The sequence below is a fragment of the Podarcis bocagei genome (genome assembly GCF_964188305.1).
Source record: "Podarcis bocagei genome assembly, chromosome: 9".
Lineage (NCBI taxonomy): Eukaryota > Metazoa > Chordata > Lepidosauria > Squamata > Lacertidae > Podarcis > Podarcis bocagei.
The window spans coordinates 20,996,445-21,015,531 of record NC_138134.1 but is presented as its reverse complement, the minus strand read 5'-3'; the positions used below and the strand labels follow the sequence as shown (position 1 = coordinate 21,015,531).

General features: G+C 41.9%; 2 protein-coding genes across 6 annotated transcripts in view; one reads left to right on the top strand and one right to left on the bottom strand.

Moving 5' to 3' along the window:
* The window catches only part of ATP8A1 (ATPase phospholipid transporting 8A1), an 84,561-nt gene that overhangs the window by 23,818 nt on the left and 41,656 nt on the right, over positions 1-19,087 (bottom strand). For 4 of the 5 annotated variants that reach the window (XM_081208731.1, XM_081208730.1, XM_081208733.1 and 1 more), the window contains 11 exons: positions 18,171-18,248; positions 16,287-16,375; positions 13,897-13,941; positions 12,535-12,607; positions 10,215-10,320; positions 9,111-9,193; positions 8,935-8,984; positions 7,965-8,034; positions 6,006-6,090; positions 4,379-4,518; positions 375-513 (listed from right to left, as the gene is read on the bottom strand). In XM_081208731.1, the coding sequence (XP_081064857.1) occupies positions 375-513; positions 4,379-4,518; positions 6,006-6,090; positions 7,965-8,034; positions 8,935-8,984; positions 9,111-9,193; positions 10,215-10,320; positions 12,535-12,607; positions 13,897-13,941; positions 16,287-16,375; positions 18,171-18,248 (958 nt within the window). The remainder of the gene's footprint in view (positions 1-374; positions 514-4,378; positions 4,519-6,005; positions 6,091-7,964; positions 8,035-8,934; positions 8,985-9,110; positions 9,194-10,214; positions 10,321-12,534; positions 12,608-13,896; positions 13,942-16,286; positions 16,376-18,170; positions 18,249-19,087) is intronic. The other variant, XM_081208732.1, reaches the window with a different exon arrangement.
* Positions 1-19,087, top strand: part of SHISA3 (shisa family member 3) — a gene marked incomplete at its 5' end in the record, with an annotated part of 67,249 nt that overhangs the window by 37,171 nt on the left and 10,991 nt on the right. The gene's annotated exons all lie outside the window — the stretch shown is intronic.

Below are 19,087 nucleotides of genomic sequence, written 5' to 3'. Positions count from 1 at the left end.
TTAGCTTGTGCCTTAGCAATGAGTCTACCTCAGTGTGGGGGGGGGGTGTAAGGGGGAGAGGAGAGGCAGCAGGGTGAATGGCCTTATTTCTTCTTTCTCAAGCCAGAAATATCCTGTTGCCTTCTAGCTTGGCAAGGGCACTCTGTCTCTCATCTTTGCGTCCCAGCCTGTAGCCAAGAGGAAGCGCTTTCTCATAAGTGACACCTGCATCTCAGGGCACCTTTAGGGTAAATGCAGGTCTAGGTCAGAGAGAGCAGCATTCACTTGTTTCCAGTACACAAATGCTTATTTCTTTCCATTATTATTATTATTTTACTATTATTTAAAGACGTAAAAGAACAATGTAGCATGAAGACTGAAGTCTTACACATTACCAATGTTAATAGCAGTCTCTTGCTTATCTCCAGTAAGGATCCAAATTTTAATATCTGCTTTCATTAGAGTTTCTATTGTTTCAGGCACTTGGTCTTGTAACTTATCTTCTATGGCTGTAGCTCCAAGTAACTGAAGATTCTTTGAAAAGAGCATATCAGAGAAATTTTTAAACAACAACCACCACAAATACAGTTTTGAATGTAAAAAAAATTAAATACAGAATCAGGGACTCTGGGCAAATAAGCATGATCTAAAGAAGCATTTACTTTGAAATATTTCAGTGACACTTATTTTCAATGTTTGCTTAGAATTGAGCTGAATGCATAGGCGCCGACTCCATGGGGCTTGAGGGGGCCCGAGCCCCCTCAAAAATTCGTTTGGGGGGGCTCAGCCACCCCAATAATCTCGAGCGCCCCTCCAGCAGAGCGCCGCCGCCGCGCTGGCTCTGCCTGTCGACGCTTGGCGCGTCCGCGGCTTTTATAGGGCACCGGCGCGGCGGGGGGCGCCGGGCCGGGGGAGGGGGGCGGCCGGCCTGTCTCCTTGGCAACCCCATTGAGCAGCGCCGGCTCCCCCGGGAGGGCCATCCCCCCGCGCCGCCGATCGCCAACACCGCCGACGCTGTGGCTGCCCGAGCCCGAGACAAAGCCCGAGCCAGAGCCCGAGCCCGAGCCAGAGCCCGCCAGTCAGTCAGTCAGTCAGGAGAAATGGGGAGGGAGACGAGGGAGGAAAATTGCGCGCAGGGTGAAGAAAGGAGAAGGGCGAACGAGACGAGCTTCCAACCCAAAAAAGGGCTGGAAGACTGGGAGGATGAAGGATCGGGAAAGAAAGCGACGCCTTCCCCGCCCGCGACGTCGCCCGCTTGTCATTGGCAGCGCAGCGGGCGCCCAGAGGGGCTGGGCACCGGCGCAGGGCCGCTCCGCAGCCGCGGAGGATAGCTGCGCGGCTAGCAAGGTGCGCCGCGTAGAGCACGGCCCTTGTGTGGCCCGGTGGCCAGGCAAGCTCGGGCGGGGACCCCCATGCGAATCTAAGACGGGAGAAGAGGGCAGAGCAAAGGGGGTCCCTTCCCCAACCTCCGGCTCTGAGACTTCCCTGCGCCCCAGAAAAGCGAAAGGATTTTCTCTCTCTTTTTTTATATAAATATTTTATTAAGTTTTCAAATACAAAGTTAGAAACATACACTGAAGAAAAAAGTAAAAGAACAAGAAAAAGAAAAAAAAGAAAAAGAAGAAAAGAAAACCAACCATTCAACACATTTTTTATATAACTAACTGGACTTCCTCGCATCTCCCTTACCCTGCATTCTTTATAATAAAGATATCAGCAAATTATTACCTTGTTTCGTACCTTATTTTGTACTTTTCAAATACTATACCTCTAAATTTAACATACTTTTCATCAGTTACTTATATCTTAAATTAAACATAGTATTACCTTAGATTTTGACCTTTTCTTACTTAACATATAATTTCCTGTTTCCCAAATCTAATTGCTGAAGCTATAGTTTCCGAATCGTGTAAATTTTTAACATTCATACAACTTATATTGTTTTTGCAAATAGTCCTTAAATTTTTTCCAGTCCTCTTCCGTTGTTTCTTCTCCCAAATCTCGGATTCTGCCAGTCATTTCAGCCAGTTCCATGTAGTCCATCATTTGCGTCTGCCACTCTTCCAGTGTGGGCAAATCTTGTGTCTTCCAATATTTTGCGATGAGAATTCTTGCTGCTGTAGTTGCATACATAAAGAAAGTTCTATCCTTCTTTAACACTTTCTGGCCAACAATGCCCAAGAGGAAGGCCTCTGGTTTCTTGGGAAAGGTATACTTAAATACCTTTTTTAACTCTTTATAGATCATTTCCCAGAAGGCCTTCACTTTTGGACAAGTCCACCAGAGGTGAAAGAATGTCCCTTCAGCCTCCTTACATTTCCAACATTTATTATCAGACAGGTGATATATTTTTGCAAGCTTGACTGGGGTCATGTACCACCTATAAATCATTTTCATAATATTTTCCTTCAAGGCATTACATGCCGTGAATTTCATTCCGGTGGTCCATAACCTTTCCCAGTCCTCAAACATGATGTTATACCCAATATCCTGAGCCCATTTTATCATGGCTGATTTGACTGTCTCATCTTGAGTGATTTTCTCTTCAACCTGCCCTCCATCCTCTTGCGGAAAACTCTTTGCCTGCCCTGCCCGTATCTCGTTTTTGCTTTTTAATTCCACACACGCACCCTTCGGACTTTGTGGCAATCGGGTGCGCGGGTTCGTTTCCTAAGAGAGTGAGGACCCCCGCCTCCTCCCCACCTGCTCCCTCACCAGCCAGCCAGCCGCGCGCCCTAGCCGGAGAGCCCCGGCCGTCCCCGTCGCGCAATCGGCTGGATCTCCCTTCAGCAGGCCGTGCTCACAACTCGGCCCAGGGACCCCCAGCAGCGGATCTCCGGCCCAGCTGAAGAATCCGGCAACAAGCCCCCTCCTCCCCAATCGCTCCGCCGAAATACGCTCCAAAACCCGCCAGATAGGCCGCCGGCCGCCAAGTCTCGTGGCGCCCTGAGCGAGGGTCTCTCCCCAACACCGCCACCTCGAACTGCGTTCTCCCGGCTACCCGAGCGAACCAGTGGCAGGACCCCGGTATGGGCCCCCCCAATATTTTTTATAAGTCGGCGCCCCTGGCTGAATGCCTTAATGTAAATTTGCAACTCTTTGCTCTTCATGTCTATTTTGATTTGTTCTTACATTCATTCTTTCTGGGAACAGCAATAGCAGCAGGAGGAAATCATCTGGATCTTTCTGGCCTCCTTACCATTTTTTAGAAGTGATCATTCATTTTGAGACAATTCATTCTCTTTCCTGCTACTCTGGAAAGCCATGGGACATTAGGCATTTTATCAGTAGTAGTATTTTTGAGGACATGGGCAAGACATTTGGGAAGGGATGGCCTTAGCGGGGGAAAGCTTTCTTGTATATAACTGGCTAGGCCAAAGTACATAGGTCCAGTAACCCAAGGCATAAAAAGCTTTATTTGATGAAGCTTAACAAATTAAATTAAAAAGGCTTTGTTTCAAATCAGTATTGTAGTGGTTGGGAGTTACTCGTGCGTAAACTGTCCCCGTTTGGGAGCTTGGCTGCCTGGGTTAAACCGTCTTGACTGCACAGCCCATCTCAGCGTGGCTGCCTCAGTCGCTAGCAGAATCTGTCTGTGGGCGTTTCTTAAACCTTTGCCAGCATAAAAGCTGTTTGACACCCAATCGTCTCCGCCTCTCATTGCGCGGGAGTCTCCTGCGCAGGGAGGGCGTGGGTAGTGGAGGACCAGTGCTCTCCTCACTGACTTCCAAGGAAGAATCCCGGAGCCCTTCCCCCCTCTTCCCCCATTTGCTCTCCTGGATCCTTGGTGTTACGCTGATTTCCTTCCCCCTCTATCAAGCTGCGTCTCCCACTAGTGCTGGTACCTTCCCCTGCAGAATCGGAGAGCCTCTCCTTCTCCTGTTGCTCTGATGTCAGTTCCCTGACAAGTATGTTGGCCATATTTTGGGTTTTCCAAAATAGACTTATGGCACAATTCAAACCACTTCCACTCCCCTCCCTGCATCTTCAGTAGAAGGTGGAGAGGCTGGATCTGGACTGATCTTTGCGCCAGCTCAAGGCTAGCACAGTATGTCCAAATCAGGTCTGATTCGCAAGATCCAGCCTGGCTCAGTTCTGCTGCCTTCCCACCCATGGAACACCCTATTTGGGGGCTTTATGCTGGCTACCGATGACGGGCAACTCACTGATCAAACTCCTGATCATTTGTTCCCCAGCCTCAACCAAGAGAGCTGGACTGAGGGATGCCTCCACATAATTCACCACCTGTCAGCTCAGTATAAGGGGGCTTTGGACTCCTTTTTAAATTGTTTGAGCAAACTGAAATGCAATAAAATTCTAAACATGATCAGCATTAGCTTCAAAAGATGCAAGATATGCCAGATACAAGTAACATATTCAGGCAACACACAACACCTACTTTTTCAATTAGTTCATAACTCTCTTCAAGTTTCAGCGCTCTATTTTGTACAGCAGTTGCAGCTCTTTGATAGATGTTTAGCCACTCTCGGTAGTCATTTTCTGAAATCTCAGCAACGGCAAAACAAAGTGTTCTCAAGCCTAAGGAAATAAAATGGTCATACAAGGTTCAATAATTATTCATTTCTTTATCATTTTACAATATTGGTTTCGTATGGTACCTCGCATCACAAATATCCTTTATCATCTACGTTTGTAGTAGAGTTTAGAATCTGGAAACAAAAAAATGCTTCCTGAATATATAAAATAGCCACAGAAGCCACAGAACCATTTTTATCTTACACTGATATCCAGAAAGAAACAACATCTACACCTCATAGGATGCACTCCCTACTTCTTCTAAAAAACAGCATATCATAACTCCAGATTCTTCCAGTATATAGTAGCTTCACGTTAGTGTTACAATCAAAATGTTCACAGGTATTCAGGTACACCAGAAACAATGGGAACTACCATAACTTTCAAACCACCCCACCTATACAATATTGCAACTCAAGTCAAGGAAAGATGTTCAGAACACCAAAGCACAAACTATTATTCTGAAAACAAAAATAAATATTTAGGAAAGCAGACTAAGACATAAAAGTAAATCATACAAAATAAACACAAAAGTATTGTGCTAATTTGATTAATACACCAACATATGGAAATGAGAAATGATGTTGCGTCTGGATAATTAGTTATAATGAATCCAAAAGAATGTGACCACTCCATTACATAGATAGTATTCCTCTCAGAGGACAGCCAGCTTGTATGTGAGCATCTGACAACATAATTGCAAACATTTGCCACCAATCTGCTACTCTTCCATAAAAAATCACCACCTCCTTTATAAGAGAAGTGCTCCTGGTTTGGGGTATAGGTAATTGCTAAATGTATCAGATGTTTTTGAACCAATCAAAATTTTAAATTTCAAGATGGGTAATTGCTAAATGTATCAGATGCTTTTGATCCAATCAAAAACTTAAATTTCAAGATGAACTAAAATTTTGTATTTGTTTGCACAAGCTCTTTTTCCTTTGATAACTGTTGCATCGTATTGCTACTTACATGTGTGAACGGACCAATATGAGCATAATGCCCACAGGCAGACCTTTCACATTCCCTCATATTATCTCAAACACTGTGCTTCTCAATGAGATCATTTCACACATTCATCTACCAAACTAATGTGCCATATTTTTGGCTCTATAACATGCACCCGACCACAACACACACGTAGTTTTTAGAGGAGGAAAATCCGTAGGCATGCCACCCGTAGGCATTTCCTCCATAACACGCACAGACATTTTCCCTTACTTTCTAGGAGGAAAAAAGTGAGTGTTATGGTGCAAAAAATACGGTAATCAAAGGCAGAGAAATCAACGGAAGAGGAATCAAGTTATGTACAGGTGTAAAGGCATCTCTCAGTCATGATGAAAAAGGAAGAACCACTATACTACATTGCACTAACTTTAATGAACAAAGGGAGGGCTCTTTTACAATAACCACCAATTGTTACAAAATCATAGTACTGTTATTACATTAATGGTTTTATACATAACCAACTAATATGCAAATAATAATACCTTCTGTAGCAAACAGCTCTAAATGTTTCAGGGTAATTTCCTTGTATCTTGAATTTTCAGCCAGGCGATCATAAATTACTGTGTCCTATAATGGCACAAAACAAACTGAAGCAAGATTTCTTTTACAAAGCAATAAAAAAAAATTAAAAGAGGAAATGCATTTCCATACTAACTACAGTCCGACTGTAAGTCATCACACTGTTATTAATTTATTTATTTATCCAGAATATTTGTATAATGCTTTTCAACAAAAAGTCACACAGAAATGTTTTTTAAGGTTATGACTGAAAAGCAGATTTTTGATCCCTGTTACTCAACAAATTCTGTAGCAGTTTTATTTGCACCAGTGCAATACACACAATATACAGACAATATTCACAGCCTTTTCTGTAGTATGTGGGTCAGTTGCACATTTGATATGTAACTGATTTATGGGATCTGTACTGCAAATGTTTGCTGCTTATGTCACTGCTGGATTGTCCAAGGCTATATACTTCCTTATTAAATAGGTACAGCCTACAGGACTCTTTAACCCACAGTAGTGCCCCTAATTGACATACACCCTAAACCTGCCATTTAGCTGTCATTTATGCCATTTGCCTTCCATTTATACCTTTTCTTCTCATATATTGATGATTTATGCAACTGGTCTGATATTTCATCAGTACACAATAATGCATTTCTTTTTAAAGTGGTGGTTGACAGACAAGCAAATCCTAGCCGTAACTTAGTGCAGGATAGGCAAAAGAACCAAACCAAACCAAACGAAACTAAAAAGCTTAAGATTCCAGAAAAGGGAAAGGACCATACCATGCAAAGCACATGTGTAATTCAACCTTAGCGTACAAACATAACCTGAGCATCCTGCAAAACACAGATAATACACACTTATCCCCATTATGGTAGCATGGATGGGGAACCATTGGTCCTCAATCTATTGTGGGACTACAACTCCCATCAGCCCCAGTTAGAGCATGGCCAAAGGCTGGGGATGATTGGAGTTGTGGTCCAATAGGCCAAAAGTTTCCCAGTCCTGCTTTAGGTGTTTATGTGTGCTCACTGCTGCTGCAGTCTACAGCTCGGAGCATATAGGAAACTAGGAAACAGGATGAAGACTTAGAAGGGCTTGGGCCAAGGTAGACAGACAGATGGAGAGATCAAGGAATAGGGAGGCAACAATATACTATTTTTAAAAAGCCTTTAAAAACACAGGCTCTACAAAATGGGTAATGTACTAGAATAAGAAAAATACAGTAGCAGGATGCTGAGGGTAGATAACACCAGGACCAAGAGCGAGGGAACTAACATGGAGGAGAAACATTTAAACCACAGTCACCAAGACAGGACCAAAGGAAAACAGAGACAATGACTAATGCTACAAAATAACAGAAAATTGAAACAATAAAACATAACCACGCACACTACACTATTCAGGCTTGAGCTACAGAAGACAAGACTGAGAGTGTACCCAGCCCCTGCTTCATGCAAAGACAGGAATGAATGAAGGATTCAGAACCTCTCTCGGTGTTCCTGCCTCCATCCACGAGGGGAAACTCATCCCAACTGAGAACATCTTACATGCATGGGAGTATGAGATTAACTTATTGTGATTCAGGTTTTCAGTGAGAAATCAAGTTCAGAGTGCTGATTGAAATGTAGGCCCCATGGACCACCATCTCAGTGTTGCTGGAATGCACTAGGGATTCTGGGATGTAGTCTCTAAAACTGTATTATGAGAATCTGTAGTTCAAAGGAATTCTCTTCCCCACTTAATGTCACCTGCCATGTATTAATAATACAAATAACCACCACTGTAAATGCGGGGACGTCTTTCCACTTCATAAAACGGTAATCTCTGTTGGGCCTATGTCTAACATAACGCTTCACAGACAATCCTTGATAGCAAATAGTGCAAAGAAATGGAAAATGAAAACAACAACAACAACGCCAACAACTTACAGCCCCTTTGCAGTAAAGTCTTAATTTTCCTGTAGGTGTGCGGACAATCACAGACATTCTTTTCCTAGAACTGAATGAAAGGCATGTTCCATTTCCAACAGGTTTTAAGCAACTTAGTAGGGTGTGATAGACTTATACAATAAACATATATAAGATGGAGCATAAGCATTGATTCCACATATCTTGAAATGAGAATTTTCTCATTTCAAGATATGTGGAATCAATGCTTATGCTCCATCTTATATATCCATCTTTATCGGAGAGAAAAAATAAATATCCTCTAAAATATAAGGCCTACCCCCTCCCCGCCCTACAAATGTTTGCAAAATATTCCATCTATGAAACAATGTAAGTTTTGATAAAATAAGAGTGGTCTTTTCACACATAGGTTTTCTGTTTTAAAAAATGAGGGGCAGAACTCCTCCCCCCAACATTAAAAGACCTGGGGGAAATGGTATATGACAATTGAATTATAATTTATTTGTAAATTATGTACTATAAGAAACATTGGGAAGGGTGAGTAACTAAAAAGATTCAATATAATGCTGTTTTAAATTTATGTTGTTGGAATGAGAAAATTAGCAGTATGAGGTGTTAAGGGTTATTTAATAATTAATAAATGATAAATAGGATGGACTTTACAGCTGTACTATTTCTGTGGACAATTAATTGCATATTTTCATGTTTTTGTTCTTTTAATTTCTTTGTGCTTTCATCAGTCTCTTTAAAAATCTTATTTTGTACTTTATCGCTATATTACACTCTTTCTCTCTCACACAATGTCCTACTCTAGTTTTCTAGCTTATTTTGTTGTGCTTAAAAGCCCAAATATAGGACGGCTCATGAATTAAATTACGCTTTGAATGTCCATTTTCTCAAACTTTTCCTTTTCAAAAAGAGACTTCCTTTACCTAAGAAAAAACTGTTTCTTAAATACTAAACAAGAAAAAATTCACAGGTGTTTAATTACCTTGTAAATTCTAGCACATTTAGCATTTCATATCTTTCTTCCTGTCCAAGCTAGGGGGAAAAAAATGAAATCATGATTAATTCAGTCTTTTAAAAAATGTTTTCCAAATGTTTTTTCTGTACTAATAAAACTATTAGCAACAACAGTTAAATCTTTACTATTTTAGATGTACTTACAGATTCTATAATCACAGAGTCTGGTGTTCTTCCAGTGAAAACAAAATGGAGGTGCTTGGCTGCTCTAACCAATGCTCCTTCATCTGTAACAAACCATTCCCTGTTATTTGACTAGCAAATTGATAAAAGTGAAAACACTGACATCTCAATTTTTATATACTCTGCAGTTCATGTCTTAAATATTGGGAAGAAAAATGACACATTTAAAGTTTCCTTTAATGCGTGTGATTAATGTTCCTGGTAAAGTCTTTCAGCCTCTTCCTACCTCTGTTACTCAGTTTCCCCTTTGTCTTCTGTATGTGAAAGAAATTCCTTATCTGGCATCTCTAAACTAGGATATTTCAGTTCTAAACTGAAAGTGAGTCAATGGCTTTTAAATCAAAGGCTATTCCAGCAAGTAAGGGTGTTTCCTGCACATGAAGCACTGCTTAGGAAGTGATCCATACTTTTAACCCTGCTTCCACATCCCCCACAAGAACGGAGAATACATAGGGTGAAAGGCTGTTAACACATGTTTTGCAAATTTGCTGTTGGAGCTGTGGAGCAGTGGTGTGACATTTGTGTGTGCCACCTCAGGCTGGGGTGCCACCACTGCCGCTAGTTGTGCTGTCTGCTCGCTTCCCCTGTTGGCGGGGGATGCCGTACGGCTGAGAGACGCAAGGACCCGTCCTCTCCCAGCTACTGCATGGCGGGCTGCTCAGGTGAGGCAGGCAGGCAGCACAAAAACTATTTTTTTGTGCTCAGGGCGATAGCCCCCCTTACACTATGCTTCTGCTTGCAGTTGTGCTAACTTGACACAATCAAGTTGTAATTTTCTGGGGGTATTCAAGGGTAAGCATAACTGGCATCTTTTCCTAGAAGAAAAGCACTGGTAATAAGTACCTAAGAAAATCCTTTAGTCTAGTGATTTACCAGGTGAGTCACCACTATGATCTTATGTGTTTACAACAGAGATGCATTATGATCAATAGAGGAGCGTAACCTGCTCATTAATAATATGCTGACTTTATGTCACTTTTTTAAAAAACTTTTTTTTGGGGGGATCAACTTAGTCAATCCGCTCAACAAGGGTATAACGTTCTTCACAGGTTTCAATGACCTTACCTGGAGATGCTGCTTGATAAATGATCTTATCATCCTCTCTTTCTGGAACTGCTGTATGACACACTGCCATCATAGTTAGAAACTCACAAATTATAGGTGCAGTTGGCTAAAACAGACACACATAAAACAATACAAATTAATTATGCCTCATTTCAAAATTTAAAGCTATAAGCATATAAGAATAGTTCAAACTGTAGCTGTGGAGAGTATATTATTTTTTTATCAGACTCAAGACTTTTTTTATTTTCAGTCAACTACAAGGAGACATGGGAAGGTATTAGTGGGACACAGACTTGTCTTAAACAGTATATTGTCTTAAACAGTATATTCTCAGGGCATGTATTTCTGCTATTCAAGGAAAACAGAGAGTCAAGCAAGCTAATACAGGGGACTAGTGCTCCCAAGATGCACCAGTTAAAGGATTCCTACTGGAATAATTATAATAGATTGAATGTGAACATAAATTGAATTTAACATAATAAACCCCTAAGCAGGCTTAAATCTAAGAAAGACAAGGAACAGGAAAGGGACACAAATGGAAGGAAAGGAAAAAAGATAAGGGAAGTTCAGGGTTTAAGAAATTGAGAAAAGAGATACTTTAAAACACTATTTAAATATTTGCAAGGGAAGATGTCTGGATGTGCAAGGAGTTAAATAAAGGTGGACAGCAGGAGAGAAAGGATCAAGGTAATGAAACAGAAGGGTCAAAATACATTTTGTGTTGGTGACGTGTTTTGTCTTTAAGTTCAAGACACTTTTTCACAAAGAGCCAGTGTAATGGAGCCCCTGAACCTGCTATGTGTGTGTGTAAAGGTAAAGGTAAAGGGACCCCTGACAATTAGGTCTAGTCGTGACCGACTCTGGGGTTGCGGCGCTCATCTGGGTGGGGGAAAATATCCTGCTGGAGTGAAGGGAAGGAGAACTTTCCTCCATGAAAATAACAGGCAGGCATTGGAGCCTAATCCAGATTGTATGGGTAGATGGGCACCTAAAGTCGTGAAGGGAATAGGGTTTTGTAGTAGAAAAGGCTACCCCTCTGGTCACTGGTTCTTTGCTCCAAACCACATCCTCCTCTTACAAAAGTGGCCACCAGCGTTTTACACACATTTACTTGGAACTTTTAGTTAGACCCTTATGAAAGTAAATCTTATTTAAATCGATGTGGCTTTATTGAAAGTACCGTATTTTTCGCCCCATAAGACGCACCGGCCCATAAGACGCACCTAGATTTTAGGGGGGGAAATAAAGGAAAAAAATTTATTTCCCCCCCAGGTGCGCTGCGCTAATCCAGAAGCTTGGGGCAAGCTGAGGTCAGCGCGCCCCAAGCTTCTGCGTGCCGGCAAGCAGTCCGCTGCCGCCCCAAGCCTCCCGCACCCGGCAGGAGGTCCCGCTGGGTGCGCAAGGCTTGGGGCGGCAGCGGACTGCTTGCGCGCACCTAGAAGCTTGGGGCGTGCTGAGCTCAGCACGCCCCAAGCTTCTGCATGCCGGCAAGCAGTCCGCTGCCGCCCCAAGCCTCCCGCACCCGGCAGGAGGTCCCGCCGGGTGCGCAAGGCTTGGGGCGGCAGCGGACTGCTTGCGCGCACCTAGAAGCTTGGGGCGTGCTGAGCTCAGCACGCCCCAAGCTTCTGCATGCCGGCAAGCAGTCCGCTGCCGCCCCAAGCCTCCCGCACCCGGCAGGAGGTCCCGCTGGGTGCGCAAGGCTTGGGGCGGCAGCGGACTGCTTGCGCGCACCTAGAAGCTTGGGGCGTGCTGAGCTCAGCACGCCCCAAGCTTCTGCATGCCGGCAAGCAGTCCGCTGCCGCCCCAAGCCTCCCGCACCTGGCAGGAGGTCCCGCCGGGTGCGGGAGGCTTGGGGCGGCAGCGGACTGCTTGCGCGCACCGAGAAGCTTGGGGCGGGCTGAGCTCAGCTGGCCCCAAGCTTCTCGGTGCGCGCAAGCAGTCCGCTGCCGCCCCAAGCCTCGCGCACCCGGTGGGACCTCCTGCCGGGTGCGCGAGGCTTGCAGACACTCGCCCGAAGCAGGGGGAGCCCTCCAGAGGGCTCCCCGTGCTTCGGGCGACAGGCTGCCGCCCCAAGCCTCGCGCACCCGGTCGGACCTCCTGCCGGGCGCGCGAGGCTTGCAGGCATTCACCCCATAAGACGCACCCCGATTTCCCCTTCATTTTTGGAGGGGAAAAAGTGCGTCTTATGGGGCGAAAAATACGGTACATGTATAGATGACTGGAATACGAATTAAGTTTCCTGTTTATGATAGGCTCCTTTTGCTTTGCTGAATTTCCGTTTTTTCTTCATATAAATGTAGTATTTATTTTTATATCTTACATGTTTGTTTTGGAGGTTTTCCAGTAGTGATGAATCGCTAAACATTTTTTCATCTCCAGGTTGTGAGCTCTGCCTAAAAGAAATAAAAGAAAAATGAAAGCATACAAACATTTAATTTATCTCTTAATAATACACATCCTAGGACCACAGGCTATAGAGCAGACACAGGGCTTGATTACACTGTGTTAGTATTAACTAATATAGTATTAACTAATATGGGAATGCAATCTGTATTTATTAAGGAATCCTGAAATTTTAATTACTCTTCGTTTGAGTGATTGTTTGCGTAGTTCAGCTAACTTCAACAAAAGAAATGCCCATATGCAGGTTCCAGATAGGATCTTGATATACAAATACACATAATAAACAAATTACAACTTTGCTAGTTTACCCATGCATATTAATAACTTGACAACTACAACATCAAATCATGACTTGCATGTGTAAGTTGCAAAGCAACTTCTGCTATTACCAGGTTTTCTATCTGGCAAGAATTTCACTTTGTTGGACTCTGGCATTTATGAATGTTTTGCTAACAAGGGAACTCTAAGCTCAAGATATTTATGTGTTTAGAAATTTAACAGGTTTAGAGAAAAATACACATTTTACTGTGTAACCAATACCTGCGTGACCAGTAAAGCTTCCAGTGCCTATATCCTCAACAGGGAGATACCTTTGGCTACCTGTGGTATTCAAACTTTGACATTGCATTTAGAGGTACTCTCCTTCAGAGTCAGGAGCTGTGCCACTTATGTACACTATCAATTTCTCTATGTGGCTGGGGGAGTCCAGCCTGATGGGTGGGGTATAAATAATAAATTATTATTATTATTAAAGTATTATTATTTAATTTAAAAAGTTGTTCTATAGTTAATAATAAAGATACACATTCATATTCATCCTCCAGGTAATCCATTTATTGATTTGCTTCTACAAAGCTTATGTGGAGGTTAGGATTGGAGGTTATTACATCCAGTCTTTATTGAGCGTTTATTCTGATTTTATTTTTTTTTTCCAAGAGGTTAAATGACAATGAGCATTCATCCTGCAGTGCTTGTGGAGTGTGTCTGTCTGTCTGTCTATCTATCTATCTATCTATCTATCTATCTATCTATCTATCTATCTATCTCAGGATCAATCATTCCTTCATTCTACACTTTTCATTTCATTTCCCTGTCACTTTCCTAACCACAAAAAGTCTGTTTCTTTCTTAAAGAAGATTTATTGTGCCAGGGCCACAGAGTGTTTTAAACATGCAGATTTCATTTTCCTGCTCTGCACTTGAATCCTACTCACAAAATACTGACATTCTGCATTCGCCCAAGCAAAAACAACCAACGCTAGAAGGAGGTTAGTGCTTACCACTCGTCTGTAGCATAGCCATAATCCTCTGATTCAGGAGAATGGCTGTGTGGAAAGAAAGGAGGTAAAGAAATAGGAAATAGCTCTGAAAGGCGTCAAGTTCAGGTAGCACATAAAGGAGAATTTAATGAAAAGGAAATGAAAATAAAATGAACACAGAAAACAAAAAGGATTGTGATATGAAACACACTGTGGAAGTCTGCTGAGAGCTAGTTAGTTCCGTGAACAAAGTTTAATATGCCAGGTAAGGTATGATGTCTTAAGGTGTAAAGATGCTGTAGGGCAGGGTGGGGATATGCAGGCCTGCAGGCCAAATGAGGAGCCTCCAGGCTTCTCTATGTGGCCCTCAGAATTTCCAGGCTGTACCCCTCACTGGCCAAACTTCATATTCTGAATGTCTTTTCTGGGTTGAAATGTATCCTGGAACTCTGATAATGCCTCTTGCTTGCTGGCATGGAGGACAGAGATGTGTGCATGTGTAGAAATCAGCCTATGCATGACACCAGAAATAAATTTACATTGACTATACCACTCAGTGTTGCCCCTGAACCTGCCCACTGCTGGCATGTGGTCCTTGGATGGCTGCCCAGAATAAAAGTGGTCCTTCAACTGGAAATGATTCCCAACCCTTGCTTTAGGGAGTGTGGAGGATGAGATAATTCTTTCAATCAACCTGTCCACCCTTTCCCCTGTAGGCCTAAAAGCATTTGCTTAGCCAAAATATACAGCTAATTAAAATAACTTAGCTCCAATAGCGTTTTTCATTTCACTCAGTTATTCAGTAATCAATTGCAATTATATACAGTGGTACCTTGGTTTTCCAACAGCTTAGTTCACGAACAACTTGGAACCTGAAGGCTGCAAAACTGGAAGCAGGTGTTCCAGTTTTCAAACTTTTTTTCCGGAAGCTGAATGTGCTCTGTTTTGCGTCCCTCTGTGTTTCCTCTTGCACTGCTAATTTGCATCCCCCCATTGTAATTAAAGCCTTCTGTTTCTGATTGAAGTGTTCGGAGGTGATATTTTGGAGCTTATATTTGGTGCTTTTGTTTTTTGCTATTTATTTTGAGGCTTTTTCAGTTAAATTGTTTTTGTGACTGTATGGAACCCAGTGCAGCCACTGATTGATAGACTGATTGCGTGACTGCGGAAATGGATAAAAGCCCCCCATCCAAACAGTGTCTATCATCAGTGCAGGTAAGTAAAAATTTTAATTTTAATTTTTATCTACAATACTGTTTTATTTATTTTATAGTACAGTACATTGTTTATTGCTTTCATTTTATGGATTAATTGTCTCGTAAGATAGTAAAACTGATGTTAAATTGCTGTTTTAGGGGTTATTTCTAAAGTCTGCAATGGATTAATCTGTTTTGCATTACTTTTTGTGGGAAAGTGCACCTTGGTTTTGGAATGCTTTGGTTTTGAAACAGACTTCCGGAATGGATTACGTTTGAGAACCAAGGTACCACTGTACTCAACTCATCAAGACAGAAATATCTGTGTATTCCAGCTATAGCAGTTATTGGAGATGGAGTGGCTTGTCCTATGCCATCTAACTCTCCAACTTTGTATCCTTATGTAACCAAAATGGTTTGGAAAACAACAACAACAAAGAAATATTTAGGGAAGAAAAGAAACTCCTGAGGGACACAAACACATGAAATAGTTCAATGAGGAAGGATCATGTTCAGGAGACACGGATGAGGGGAGAGAGCAGAATAAATAGAAGACAAGGGGCCGATGAGAAGAAATGGAAGAAAATATATTGGAAGAGAGCATCGCTTGCGGGCTGGCTTGAACCCGAAATAAGAGCATTCAACATTGCAACATTTCACTGCAGATCTCAATGGCCAGGTTTCCTAAATTGAAAATATTCCACTTTGCTTGAAAAGCCTAAAGGTACTTTCACAAGAAGCATCAAGGACCTACACAGTCCTCAATTATGCAACAACAATTCATTTTAGCAGTTAAATAGGAAATATTTTAAAATCAAAAGACCCTTTTTATTTTACTTTTCTGAACTAGGACTTCTAAAGATACTTATTAGTCTTATGGTTACTATGAGGTGTCTTAACCCAACTGCTCAAAGTCTCAATTATAATTTCTGCATAGGTATAATATGTATATATGAAACATCCAGATGTCTGTTCATGTGCTATAAAGTGAAGGTATTATTAAATTGCTTAAGAACAAGTAAAATATTGCTGAAATCATAGTAATTCATAGGTTTCTGGCCTTTTTAATTGCATTTTGCTTTTAACTGCTAAAGATATATTCCAATTTGAATTGATGTTTTAAATTCTGACTTGATTGAAACCCCAAATAATAAAAACTATTTTCACTAAAGCAGCAAAGGGTACAAATGTAACTATATTTATGGAAAAACTTACCCATAAGCGATTCCTGCAATAGTACACTTCTTAAACTGCATTACGTTGCATGTCAGGGTGCCAGTTTTGTCAGAAAATATGTATTTGACCTAAACAAATGATAAGGCTGATTAAGACTTCTCATTAAGCCTACATTCCTATTATTAATGTCTCAACTGTTAAAAACTCTTCATGTTTTAACATGCTGTATAAATAATAAATGTTGAAAATGCTAAACAACCTTAGCAAAAAGAAGTATTACTGGCTGGTTTGGATGGAATGTTTGTCATTTGTTCCTCTAATCACTGTGTCCCCTCAGAACTCCTGTTTCACCTCCAATGCTACCAGTTGTTCAGTATGGATGTAACTTTCTGCAGCAGCCTACATGCCTACAAGCTCAGACTACCCAATGGATTTCCAATCATATGTGATAGAAAACACATAACTCTCCTTTTAATCCAGCTCTGTTCTACCATAAAGACAAGAGTTAATGTTTTTAAACAAGTGACACGCCCCCCCCATGCTCAGACGGAGGTCTTTCCAGAGCTTTTATCACCATATTTAAACTGCATGTAGGAAGATTCAGAAGGGATAGAGCATGGGTAGGCAAACTAAGGCCCGGGGGCCAGATCCAGCCCAATCACCTTCTCAATCTGGCCCACGGACGGTCCGGGAATCAGTGTGTTTTTACATGAGTAGAATATGTCCTTTTATTTTAAATGCATCTCTGGATTACTTGTGGGGCCTGCCTGGTGTTTTTACATGAGTAGAATGTGTCCTTTTATTTAAAATGCATCTCTGGGTTACTTGTGGGGCCTGCCTGGTGTTTTTACATGAGTAGAATGTGTCCTTTTATTTAAAATGCATCTCTGGGTTTTGTGGGGCATAGGAATTCATTCACCCCCCCCAAATAGTCCGGCTCCCCCACAAGGTCTGAGGGACAGTGGACAGGCCTCCTGCTGAAAAAGTTTGCTGATCCCTGGGATAGAGTTCTCTGCATCCTACTCTAGGAGTGAAGTAGCTCCCAATCCTTTTTTCCCAGCTAAAAAGAGCTTGTTTTGTTTTTCTTGTTCTTTCATGCCCTCTATGGATACCACTGGATTGCTGCAATTCTAAGCCCTTTTATAGCAGAGAGCGAGGCTTCTTACTGTTTGGGATTATGTAGCCCTTGCCTGCCCTTCTCACAAAAAAATGGGAGACCGAATGTTTATTTTTTGTCTTGCTCATTGGTGATGTCTCTTCATGAGATGTGAAGAAAGGCCTGCATGCAGCTGATAAACAGAACGTCTCCCCTTCTCAGCCATGCCACAACAGATTGCTGGGTTTTCGTGTGGAATTTGCACTTCACTAAATATCTATTGACATAACTGTTGAAAAAGCCCTACCCTCTATCAAAAGAGTTCTCCATTCTCTTAGGAGGGCATAGAGACGTCTAATCAGGACAGGGATGGGGTGAAGTGTCTCTTTTGGGCCACGCCTTCAGATGAAGTGTCTGTAATCTTTAGGACTAGGGCAAATATTGGTACTGCTTTACCAACATTGGGGTGGTGGTGGGGAGACACAGCTCTTTACCCTGGTTTTTGCCATGTGATATGTTTATTTTTAGGACCCACCTTATGTTTGTAATTGTAAGTAGTTTTAAACTGTTTTTAACGTTGTGTTTTAATGGTTGTAACCTGCCCTGGGACTTTAAGAGTGAAAGGTGGGTAATCATTATTATTAATAATAAATATAGGCGATGTAAGAAACCAGGGGAATGTTTCAGGGTGTTTCAAAGCAAAATAGAGCAAAAAATTTCTAAGGAAAAATATTGAAATCTAGGAACCTATTAATTTTTCATGGAAACTTTTAATAACCAATTTCCATGAATTTCAAAACCATTAAGTGTTAGGAGGGACAACATACCTGCCCAAGTTCTTCATTGAGATTGGATGTGCGAGCCATGGCAGAAGTGTCTGTAGGTTCATAGTGCATGTCAATATCCTATCAAAAGGAAAAGGCAACATTTAAAAAGCTGATAACCCACCATTTCATGTTGTTACATGAAAATAATGTTTCTTGTTGTCAGTGTGACGTATTTCATGTAGATACAGTTATCCAGAATTCTGTATGTATGCTGATCTCACTTAGCAAAAAAAAATCTACTGGACATGCATAAGAAATAGAGTAGCCAACAGCTGCAGGGGGAAAGTCAGGCTGGCTAAAGCTCAGAATGAGCTCAGGCTTGCAAGAGAGGTTAATAATAATAATGAAAGTTTCTTCAGCTATGTCCTAAGTAAGAGAAAGAACAAGCAAGTGGCAGGTCCTCTGCATGGGGAACATGGAGAAATGCTATTGGGTGACCAAGAAAAGGCGGAACTACTCAACACCTACTTTGTCTCTGTCATCACCCAAAAGGAAAGCAATGTCCACCCTGATAACAGAATGATGTAAGGAGGGAGCTGCAGCCCAAGATAGGAAAAGAGGTAGTAAGGGAACACTTTAAATGAATTCAAATCTCCAGGGCCTGATGAGCTGCATCCAAGGGTACTAAAGGAGCTTGAGGATGTAATTTCAGAGCCTTTATTATCTTTAAGAATTCTTGGAGGACAGGTGAGGTCCTGACAGACTGGAGGAGGGCAAATGTCCCCATCTTCAAAAAGGGGGGAAAGGAAGACCCAGGTAACTACCGACTAGTGAGCTTGACGTCGAAACCAGGGAAGATCCTAGAACATATAATTCAACAGTTGGTCTGTAAGCATTTAGAAAAGTATGCTTTGATTACTAAGAACCAGCATGGGTTTCTCAAAAATAAGTCACAAAATGAATTTCAACAGGTACAA